The following is a 12,051-nucleotide window of genomic DNA, read 5'->3' as shown; positions in this document are numbered from 1 at the left end:
GTGCTTGCTTTGAACTCACTATGTAGCCAAGCATGTCTTTGAACTTTTGATCCTCCTGCCTCTACCTCCTGAGTGCTGGGATTACAGACATGTGCATCATGCCTGATTTTATGCCGTGCTGGGACTTGAATCCAGGGCATTGGGCATGCTAAGCCAAGCATCTTAATAACTGAGGTATGTCCCGGTACCCACTGACCACCAGGCTTGGTTTTAAGTCCCTTTGCTTTTTTTCCTTTTGTGGATGGCAGTGCCCTGATCTCTAGATCTCATGGCTTAGGATCATGGAATGAGTGGAATGTAGACAGCCATTCTGATTTAAGAGACGTAGTTCCTTGGACTTTCAGAAACATGTGGGTGAACTGGGCAAGAATGGCCCATGTGGGGGTTCTGCTCTTCCAACTTTAGAATTCTCTCCCCAGAGTTTTGAGACATTGAAGGCGTAGCAAGGGGTCCTGAATAAGCCCCAGTTAAGCTCTGAGAGGAGCAGCTGGAGATGAAGGTGATTGGTGTCCTGCACCCTTCAGGAAGGAGCAAGCCTTCCAGCCCAGCCTTCCCAAAGAACCCCAGGTTCTAAAATGCCAGACAAGGATGAATTGTGGCAACAAAGCTAGTGAGACTACCACATGGGGGGGGGATCCAGGGGCCCTCACTCTGGCGCAACCCCTATTCCCTAATGTGTTTTGTAGTTTGTTTTGCAGTTGAGGCCACAAAACAAGCAAACAAACAAACAAACAAACAAACAAACAAAATTGCCAGTGTTCTTTGAGAGCCCACCTCAGGAACAGTGTAGGTTGGCTCTTTGTTAGATAAGAAGCTGTTCTGTGGGGCAGCCTTTGGGAAAGCCAGAATGTCATCAATATGGACGAGGGGATGACTTTGTAGACTACATAGGGCCAGCTTGAGAGCTTAGATGTCCAGAGCCTTAATTCACCCTGCCAAGTTCTTATTTAGCCTCCACAAGTAATATCTGTTTGCCTTCAGTGTGAGGAGATAAATCACAACATTGTTTAAAATTGTTAAGTGCAAGCACACCAGGCAGGCAGAGACCTGAAGCCTGGCTTTGAAGACTCCTAATGGCAACATTGTGAAACCCTGTCCAGCCTGGGGAAAATCATGGTCAGATTTGGGTTTGGCTCAGAACCTGCTTTTCATCTCTCAGGTCACAGAGTGCAAAGGGGTAAAAAAAAAAATTCTGTAAATATTTTTATATTTTGAAGCACACTTTTATTTTTTCCTTCTTGCAAAGTTATTTGATTTTGTCCAAAGGATCTGATGTGTTCTAGAAAAGAGACTGACTACCTGTCACGAGAAAATGATTTCTTTCTCTTCATAGGTTTTCCTTATATTTAAAACAAATGACTAGCATATTTTAGTTATACCTAATGATGATACTCATGACACTTTTATACACGTAAGCAATGCATTTCAGTCATATACGTTTGTCCCTCCCCCAACTAGTCTCTTGTCACCTTCCTTCTGCTTCCATGTGGGGTGTGTGTTAACGTGTGTGTGTGTGTGTGTGTGTGTGTGTGTGTGTGAGAGAGAGAGAGAGAGAGAGAGAGAGAGAGAGAGAGAGAGAGAGAGAGAGAGAGAGAGCTTCTCAGTGAGCTTCATTACGATTGGCTACAGGAATGCAGGCACCATGTAAACGGCTACACTGCTGATGGAAAAGTCTCTCCCTTCCTCTCCTGCTCCTCTAGAAGGGGTAGGGCCCCAGAAGTGGCTCCTTCTTCCTTGATGAGGTGTTGATGGACCCAGTCTTCTCAGGAAATCATGGCTGCTGTGACTGGAGAATGGTTTTTAAACAGAGTTCAAACACATGACTGTGATTTCCAAGAATGTCTTATCAGAAACCGAGACCCAGGCAGAGCAGGCTTCCGTTGTCTGTAACATTAGATGGTGATTCTCTCTTTTTTTCATATCATTGGATTTGCTTTCCATAGTCATTTAAAAATTTCCCTTCACACAAAGTCCTTTGAAACTTCTTAGCCAACTCAGCCAGAGGGATATTCAGGCATGGCAAGTCGAGTCCTAGCGCAAGCTGGTTTTATGCCCACCTGTGACTTTTCTGACTTTTAGTTTCTGTACTCGTCACAGCTGGAGATGGAGCTCAGCCAGCAGAGGGCTTGCCTAGCAAACACAGAGCCTTGGGCTTGATTCCCAGCACTGCATAGAAGCGGACATGGGAGCACACACCTGTGATCGCAGCACTTGGGGGGCAAAGGCAGGACGAGAGAAGTTCAAGGTCATCTTATTGTACTTAGCAAGTCTGAGGTCACCTTGTCCCCAGTGACAAAATCAGTTTTACACTCTGATTATGGACAGTAACACCTGTTTTGCCTATTCCCCATAGATCCTATTAGAATAAATCAAATAATGTATTGACAGCACTTAAAATATACTAAAGGAACAAAGTCTTCAGGGCCAAGTGACTGACCACCAGATAGGCATTCATGAGTTTGTTGACTTCCTAAGTCAGCATTGTTGTCCATATGCAAACCCATCTCAGAAATTCAACCTTATGTATTCAGGGCTGCTAGGTTCCAAAGTAAAGGGACTGGAGGGTTTCTAGGTCTCTTCTCTACTGTGGGATGACCTTTCTGTAGGATGCGAATGTATGTTGCTCTCACTGGTTGAAAATAAAAGCTGCTTTGGCCTATGGCAAGGCAGAATAAACCTAGGTGGGAAAGCCGGACTGAATACAGGGAGAAAGAAGGGTGGAGTCCATGGAGCCGATAGCCGGGTGCTGAGGAAGCAAGACACGTAGAAGATGAGGTGACACCATGGTCATGTGACAATATGTACATGAATAGAAATGCCATTGGCCAAATTCAGAGTGCTTATTCAGGAACTGGTGGGTGGGAGAGAAACCTCTAGTAATATATGGCACCCAATGTGAACCCAAAATTTCCTCATAAAACCTAACAAAGCTTTAAAAAATGATTCTAAACACACACACACACACACACACACACACACACACACACACACACACACACAGAGAGAGAGAGAGAGAGAGAGAGAGAGAGAGAGAGAGAGATATACACGACAACAGCAAAATCCAATAGTTTATCTGAGAATAAAGCAACCTCTAGCAGAACAGCAGCCAGAACTCTGTTCGTTTAAATATTCAGCTGGGAAATAATGATTTCATTCCCCCCCTGTGTTTCCTTTAGTTCTTCATCCCCCTGTGTGTTTGGAAGAGACGAGTGCAAACTGCCTCTAGGCTTCTACTAGACTTTATAGTTTTAATCTTACTATCTTGGATATTTCTACTATTTCTCTACAAATATGTATTTACCTACATAGTGAAGAAGAATGTCCTTTTTCTGAGTTCTCTATCTTTTGGTACACTGTAGTGTTTGGGATCCAACTCACTGCTAGGGGTAAATCACAGACCTTTAGAATTTTCTTTAAATCATTTTATAATACAAGAACCATGACCCTTTCTGAACCTTGAGTGAGCATTTTTACTCAAGCTGTTCAAAAACATCCATGCATGTGCAGATTATTTTCTTACTTTATTTGTTGCCAGAAGGAGTGGCCGTCCTTCTCAGATGAAAGGGGAGGAGACAAGACCCGTGTGTTGCCATACCCAAAGTAAAGGGATCAGAGGGTTTCTAGGCAAACATCATAAAAAGCGCCCAGTTTTAACTAAGTGGGCAAGGAGCACATTTCTTGAACAGTCTTTTTCAAAGCCTAACCTCATGCTTTAACAACCCCAGATGACTCAGGTTGCTGGCTTTCATGTTTCCTGGTTTGCTTTCAATGCCTGAATTCAGAAAACCGGGAGATGGAAAAACCCACTCAGGTCAACCAGTTCATTTCCCTGAAAGAATTAACAGATGCAGCCGATAGTACATAGATCCTTGAATGTGTCAGCATGCTAGAGGGCAAGAAGCCCCATTTTCTGTCTTTCTTTTTTAAATTGACATTTCCATCTTTATTGAAATAAAATTGATGGAAAGTAATATATAATTGAGTTATATAACTTGATATAGGATATACATTTAAAAAATTTCAAAAATCATTCTGTAATGTATCGTAAAGTAAAGCATATGTGTGAAACACACACTCCGTTTTCATATTCTATTACTCCATGTCATTGTTACCTATCTCAAGGCATTTTAACTCATGCCTATACTTCATCCTTTCTCTTTATTTTTGCAAGTTCTTATCCTTGTATTATCATCACATTTCTATGTCATTTTATCATTGTAGTAATAAAATTCCACAAATGTGACTTAAATTGGCAAAATGTATTAAGCTGTAATTATGGCAGTCATAATGACATAGATATTGAGAGGCTAAACAGCATGATGTCTGCAGGACTGAATTCTCTAGAGGATCTATTAAAGGCGTTGGTGGTGCACGCCTTTAATCCCAGCACTCAGGAAGCAGAGGCAGGCGGATCTCTGTGAGTTCGAGGCCAGCCTGGTCTATAGGGCAAGTGCCAGGATAGGCTTCAAAGCAATACAGAGAAACCCTGTCTTGACACCCCACCCCTGCCAAAATAAATAAATAAATAAATAAGTAAATAAAAATAAAAGTATGAGGCCTGCAGGATTCCGTTCCCTTAGAGGGTCTAAGTGAATTCCAGTTCCTTGTGTTTCCCATGTTCTTGAGCTATCATTCTTCAGCTCAAGGCTAGGAGTAAGCAACTGGATCATTCTATTCTCCGCTCCCTGTTTACAACTCCCCTTGATATGACTATAGTTTTTTATTAAACGGCTTTTGTCATATTCATTATGTGATGATATCATTATTTTGCCTCGCACAGGTGGCTCCAGTTTCAAGCCAGAAATACTGGGGTCAATGTGAACCCAACGATAAATGTAGAGACTATCAAGAAAGGTCCCTGTGTCTGACTCTCTAGTCTCCCTGTTACTCAGAATATAGATAGCCACAGCCTGAGCAGCTACGCTCGGACAGGGCGTGGCCTTTAAACATGGAGGAGGCTGGAAAAATGGAGATAGGGCCATCACGAGACAGGAAAATATAGTTCCAGGGCTATAGGGGAAGCTGTAGCCACGCCTAGTTAGGGGCTGGCTACAGCTTCCCCTACAATTCCCCTTTTAGTCTTAACTAGGCGTGGCTACAGCTTCCCCTACACAGGGACGTTATGCCCTTGCGCTGGGTATGGGCACAAAAAGGGATGCAGCTGAGGCACGGTGGCGCTCTTCAGCAAAGGGGGGTTTGGGGAAAATGACCGAGGCAGCTAAAAGTGATGAGCCACTTGCCTGAGAGGATGAGGATGGCAGCCATGGAGCAGGCATCTGGACAGCATCCCGCAGCATCGTTACAGCAGTGGCTCTCCACCTTCCTAATGTGCGACCCTTTAACTCGGTTCCTCGTGCTGGGCTGACCCACCCATATAAGTATTTTGTTGCTACTTAATAACTGCAATTTTGCTACTGTTATGAACAGTATTATAACTATCTGTGATTCCTGATGGTCTCAGGTGACCCCTGAGAAAGCTGTCTCCACTCACAGGTTGAGAACCTCTGCGTGACAGTCTATCCTCACACTAGCGCCATACAGGGCGCTCCAGGAATAACTTCCCCCAAGGGCTCGGGTTGGTCTCTTTCCCAGGAAAAAGTGATCATGGAGCGGTCCCAGTTACTCCTGGATACTGTGCTCATTTGATGGAAATATATTTTCCAGTTTTCATCTAATATTAGTCTCCTTTCCACCTACATAACATCTCCTGCGGTGTCAGCTTTTGTTGGTGGTAGTTCACGCCTGTGAGAAAGCCATAGTTTATGAAGGCCAGTGGAGTCAATATCGCCACTGTCGCCGGGGCTGGTTGCAAGGCCACCACTAAGGTTTGCTTTCTCCCTCTCAGGGACTTCCTGTTCTAGGCTTCCCCAGCTCTTAGCACATCTGGCGGCCCTGGTGTCTGACTTAGCTGGGGAGACAGAACCGCTTCTTGAGTGTGGTGAACTGTGGCCGCCTCGTCCTTCTTTGAGTTTGCTTTATTATTTGTCTGTTATTACATATCATCTGAAAAGTTCGAAGAGACCATCAGTGCGGCACCCGCCAGTGTAGCACCCCAGGAACAGGGCTGATTACTCCTATTAGGAAGATGATGTCTTTATTTGCTACCTGTCTGGTGTCCCAGCACGAAGGACCTGAAGTTCCAGAGTGTTTTTGGAGCTATGTGGGACTCTTTCTGTGTTCCGTAGTGAGGATTTCTGCTCCATAAGAACCAGGCTCTCCAGAGCCATTGATTAAGAAGTACAGAGTTGAAGATAAGAGTCCCTCAAAGGGAATAAACCCAGCCCGCTTTGCTTTCCACCTTAATTGCTGGCTCATGTGTTCTACTCATAGGAAACACTATTGCGAATGTTTGCTTGTTTGAGGTTGTAACACATTCTACTTAGAGGTACTTAGTTTGCAGGGGTCACGAGCTAGATCCACAGGCTGGGTCAACATAGTTTGCTGCAAAGTAACATCGATGGCTGGGAATTAGTTACAGTGAGTGGGCATGGAAGACGTTTATCTAGCAGTAGTCAGATAGACTGCGGTGTCTGCATTCACCAGAGGACTTTCCGGCGTGGGGCCAACCCTGGCTGATGACTAGATGAATCAGAAGTAGGGTAAGCAAAGTCTTGGGGTTAGGAATCAAAATAAATTCAGGGTAGAATTTTGAATCATTAAAATTTTATTTTAGCTACTTTTGTTGAGTGGAAGAAGAGACAATTATAAGCCCAGAAGATGCTGGTATAGGGATCTTTATACACTGTGTGTTGACCATCTTTGGGATTTACTTGTTTGGGGAAACAGTTTTGACTAGGGCAAGGTGACCAACTTCAGGTGGTTACCTTCACTAACGTGTACACCCCCTACACGTATACACACAATTAAAAGTAAAACAAATCTTCACAACAAAGAATGATTTAAATGGACTGTGAAGCCTACCAATGGTTGTATTGCAGTTTCCGATGACTGAGACCTTCCTTCCCAGAATGAGACTCAGGACATAAACAAGATTCTTCACCTGTCTGAGGAGCCTGGGACTCAGGCTCAGGAAGGCCAGCCCCAAGACTATGGAGCAGGAAACAATGGCTGAGCAGGCCCTGACCAGCTGCACTGCTGAGAGGAGATCCCCCACCTATTGAGCTGGCTGCAAGCCTTTAGTAGAGGACTTTTCAGTGATGAAATTGCTTTGGAGGTGTCACTACTCCTATAAGTAACCCTTTACCCATAGCCCTCTATGTGACCCCAGTAGAAACTCAATGGTTCACAGCCTGGGTCTGTCATGTGTTCTCTATCTGGGGTGAATAGGCGTGTGTGTGTGTGTGTGTGTGTGTGTGTGTGTGTGTGTGTGTGTCTGAGGAAAAATCTCACACAATACCAGCTGATGTAGATGTTCAAAACTGGACTTCATAGACTATTCACATATATGGACAGAGTTAGATCAAATTCTGTCATTTTGTCATGTGTTTTCCCTTACCGTCTTATTCATGTCATTTTTCTTTTCTATGTGGCCTTGGTACAGAGGTGATTGTTTTAATGCATGAGAGGTGGGAAACAAACGAGGTGAACTCTAATTTCTGTGTGGTTATACCCCCACTCAACAGTACACACGTGATTAATGTAACCCCCCAATTCTCAGTTAGACTAGCTACGATTTCACTATCTTAGCATTTCCCCAGAAGAAACTGAATTCACGAAGTGAAAGTATCAAACTAGAAATTTATTATATATAAACACATTTCTTAACACTGTTCTTTCGTTACTTTCAGCCCGGGGACAGGGAGGAGTAGCGCAGCCAGACAAGAGGTCATGTAAGAAACAAGCAATGCTTATGTGTCTGTGTGCATCCGTATTGCTACTGCAGGGGGATACAAAACGAGACTCGGGAACACAAGTTTTATTTCTTCATCCTCTTATTTGGCTCCTCGGCGCTGCCTGAAGTAGCGGTTATAGGCAGCGTTGTACCCATAGACCATGGCATAGCGCTCACACAGCTTGTAGTCATCGCAGGCTTCCCTGTTGATCTCATAGGCAGGCTTGTTGCGTTCCCGGACCCTGGAGAGTGGAGAAAAGAGGCCATGAATGAAGGGCAGGAAGATGATGGTGCAGTCAGGAAAAAAAAAAAAAGGGTTAGGGGATGCTGGGTAGAGCCCCTCCGCCAACACTAAGAGGCGCTTGAAGAACAGCTTTAGATTTTGATATTGTTTTTATGAATAAAAATAGAAGCTTTCTTTATGTCCCCTTTTCCTCCCTCCCCGTCTCCTTTCTAGCTCCAAAGCAAAATAGCTTCTAAACATTCTGTTTTCTCTGCCCTGCTTTTCAATTCCTTGAGTTCAAGACTTAGAAATAGTGATAAAGCTCTCCCCTGCTCAGAGCAGATCTGAGCTACCACGCTGGGAAGGTTGACCACCCTATCCAGTTGGGGTACACACCTCTCTTGGGCTTTAGCTCGCCATCTCTGCTGAGGGGACATAAAGGTGTTGGCATTTCTCCTGTTGATGAAGGGACCTAAAACAGAACACAAATAGATGTACTTTCATAGAAACAAATGATGGAAATGCTTTGTGAATAGTCCGAGGGAAAATACATCTGAAATCTCATTCATCTCTTTATATGTAACCAGAGATAGGCAAAAAAAAGTATAAAAAGAGCATAAAGTAGATTTTATAAACTGCACAAGGAAAGGAAATGAAGAACCATGTACGTGTCTTGGGGACTTGTCACACAGGCCACACCAAGTCTTGTCTGTTTTGTCTTCTGGCAATCCTTTGCTACTTTTGGTAATACCCACTCAGGGTGTCTTTAATGCATTTCAAGAGGAATCTTCTCACCATTGGGACCTACAGAGTAGATCAGAGGCTACCAGCACAGGGACAAGTTAAATACTATGAAAATGAGGAATAAACTAAACACAAGGCCTGGTCTGGGGGTGCACACTTGTGATCAGGTGGGGGTGGGAAGGGATGAGGCGTTTAAGCTTATCCTCAGCTGTGTACTGCATTGGAGGCCAGCTGGGTTACAGGAGACAGCCATCGAATCAAAATTCAAACCAAAATGGAAAAACAAAAACATTTCAGATTAACCAAACAGAAACTCGGCTGTTGTTCGGCTGGCTGTAGCCCGACTTTCCAAGTCTGTATGCTCAGGCAAGGAATCTGATGCTGACGCCTGTGGTCTCCTAGCTGGCTGCCCCCATTCTGTGCTTTCTCAGCTGTCATTACTCCTCATTTTCCGTTTGTGTGGCTGATGTGATGTCAACAGTGTTCTGGATACATTTTAATGTCATATTACACAGCTCGAAGTGCGAACGCTGCTCACTCGGACAGTTTGAGTCACTGGGTTTAAAAATTCAGGTCTCCCAAGGAGGTCTGCTCCTCTCTTCCCTCTCTGTCATAGACCTGGCCAGCATTTTAGTTTAAAAAATTAAGGTGCCGTTCTTTAATGCAAGCAACTGAAAGAAGGTAGCCAAGCATTTACTTACTGATTTCGTAGGACTCCATGCTTTCGTGCGATTCTGCAATCAAAAGAAAGGCTTGTTTTAGGCTTATTTGTCACATGCTGTCATTGCTTAAATGTAGAGGTGTAAGGGGAAAGCAGAATAAAAAAGATGGGAATCGTGCAGTTAGCAAGGCCGTTGTTAAGAAATTCAGGTAACATAGGAGTTATGAGTTGTTTCTTTCTATCTTTGTGTTGGGTGTGTCCATCTTGTTCATCTTTCTGACACACTGAGGGGCCCGTTTGAGAATAGAGTTCAAGGAACTTAAAGGTGGGTACAAAACAGCCAGGCTTCTCCAGGGTGGGAGATTCAGGGTGGTTATTGAGCTTCATGACCCAGACAGTTTCTGAGAGGGTTCGGAGCGGCTTTTAAGAATGGGTGTTAAATTGGCAGCCTCGGAAACCACCGGCTCCCTCTCAAAGAGCAAACTGGGCACAAAGCCAGGGCGGAGAGAGGACGTCAGGAGTCTGCTTTCAGTGTGTCTCCTGAACATAGCGGGCAAAGTGAGGGTGAGAGGCTGTGTTTATAAGTGTCTGCCTGCCTGCAAAGTGAAAAGGGGAGGCGAGGAACTCAAAACCGTATACAGATTGCTTATGAATGATTCCAAAGTCGAGAAGCATAGCGTTAGAGCTGTTCATACAGTTCAGGTTTAAAAACAACCAAATATGGCCAACACAGTTGAAGCAGAGTTGTGGAAATAACTTGGCTTCAAAGCTGCGAACAAATCACAGATGACTTAATAACATATAGGTAGCAGAAAAAAGTATTCTTTGTAAGCAGTTAGGAAGCCGATGCTTTCCCAAAATCCAGCTGTAAATTTTTTTAAAAAACATGAATCCACTGAGTAAATGCAGTAAGCTCATGGTATTTTCTGTCCCTAATAGGGTTACCTCTAGCTAATACTTCCCATGCAAACTCATTTTCTCAAAGTCAAAGATTGACCAAAGATCTTTAACCCATTAACACTCAAGTCTGAATAAGCATTCTTAAAGATAGGACTATAGGGGTTGGATTCCAGGCATGTAGATTCATCCCTGGAAGAACTCACCTGTTAAAAAGCTTACAAGCACGGGGATGCTTAGAATATAAAACAGATGCTATGGAGTGGTCAGTGACCGTGGACACAGGGCTCATGATATTCTGGGTTATAATAGAGATAGGGAAAGAAGAGGAATGGGGCGTGGGGAGGGGTGAAAGTAGAAGGGAAGGGGAGCTCGAGGCGGGAGAGGAAAACCCCAGTGACAGCAGGAGAGAGGTTTCTCACCGTAGCACAGGGCTGCCACAGCCAATGCAGCCAGGATGGCCAGAGGGAGCAGGCTCTTCATGGTGTCAGAGTGTCCCGCGTGAGTCCGCCTCAGTGTCTGGAGCAGCAGCAGATGGGAGAGGTTCCTACATGCTGCTGCCAAAGGCTGAGCTGTTTTTATAGGAACTTGAGCAGCTGGAGGGGGAGGACCCAGCAGCAGGGGGCTGGAAAAGGTGGGCTGGCTGGCTTGGCGCTAAACTTGCCTTGGAACTTCTCCCAAGTACTCATTCCTTTCAGATTGTATCTACACAGCGTGGGCAGTTTCCCCTCACTCCTGGTCCTGGCTGGGCTCGAGCAGGATGCTGTCCCGGTGCAGAAGTTGTGGCCACCCTGTGTTTTCGAGCCAGACCTGGGCACATGTCCATGGAGAGGGCTGTTGCCACAAACACAGGTTTGCCTTTCGGATTCCTCCTCTGATCTACTTGCTGGCCCTGACCGCTGGCCACTGGGGCTTGATCCACAGACAGAGCTGTAGTGTTCCCTTTGCTACCCAGATGGATGGAGAAGAGGTCTGGGGGGAGAAAGGCCCCCAATCTCTATGTTGTGACAGCTCAGACATCTTCACAGTAGGGCAGAATTTTCAATTTTAAACAAATCAGGCATATGCCTGGTGATAGGCACTTGATGGTGTTTTCCAAGGGTTCGGAGGAGTGGAGATATGGGTACTCTGATGTGTGTACCCCGGCATTATTCATTAGCTACACAGTAATAATCTTGTGATATTAGTCTAGTCTTATGCCTTAATGCTCTCTCAGGTTAATGCTACTGATTGAGCGAGTACAGCAGGGATGAAGATACTCATTGCACATGTTCTCAAAGCGCTGCCTTGCTGCTGAGCCAATGTGACAGACTTTTCATGAGTAGGATAAGGTACATGAAACTGTGCTTATGTGCTGTGTGCTGGCTACAGGCCATCAGGGCAACTCCCTTAGAAGTCAAAAATAGCCCTGGGCTATGCCTTTCACCGTTAACTGTAGTGTACCCTCCAACACAGGTTTTCACAAGTCTGCATTTCACTGGACCATAAGGTCTGGGGGTGTTGGTCATGGGAACAGGAGAATTTCAATATGGCACCTCTGGCTATTTGAAGGATCTCTTTCACTCCCTCTCTTGGTGTCTTTTCTACCCCATGGTATCTTGGCTGCTTGGAATCCCATGAGTCTTCATTATGGCCGACAGACTTGGGTCTCAGAAGCACATTCTAGAAGATCTATGGCCTCAGGACCTTGGGCTTGGCATGAAACAGCAAAAAGGCAGGGGGTGTGGCCTGCTG

At 44.9% G+C, this 12,051-nt stretch overlaps 1 protein-coding gene across 1 annotated transcript; it reads right to left on the bottom strand.

Annotated features, from left to right (window-relative positions):
- Positions 1-7,726: 7,726 nt before the first annotated feature.
- Positions 7,727-10,866, bottom strand: Mgp (matrix Gla protein). Its single transcript, XM_027429914.2, has 4 exons — positions 10,740-10,866; positions 9,461-9,493; positions 8,412-8,487; positions 7,727-8,034 (listed from the first exon to the last, which is right to left on the bottom strand). Exons 1-4 carry the CDS (start codon positions 10,798-10,800, stop codon positions 7,893-7,895), a joined length of 312 nt encoding a protein of 103 aa, XP_027285715.1. The 5' UTR covers positions 10,801-10,866; the 3' UTR covers positions 7,727-7,892.
- Between the last annotated feature and the right edge of the window lie 1,185 nt (positions 10,867-12,051).

Source organism: Cricetulus griseus, chromosome 8, assembly GCF_003668045.3.
Source record: "Cricetulus griseus strain 17A/GY chromosome 8, alternate assembly CriGri-PICRH-1.0, whole genome shotgun sequence".
Classification (NCBI taxonomy): domain Eukaryota; kingdom Metazoa; phylum Chordata; class Mammalia; order Rodentia; family Cricetidae; genus Cricetulus; species Cricetulus griseus.
The sequence above is the reverse complement of the archived record's forward strand: the minus strand, read 5'-3'. Positions and strand labels throughout refer to the sequence as shown.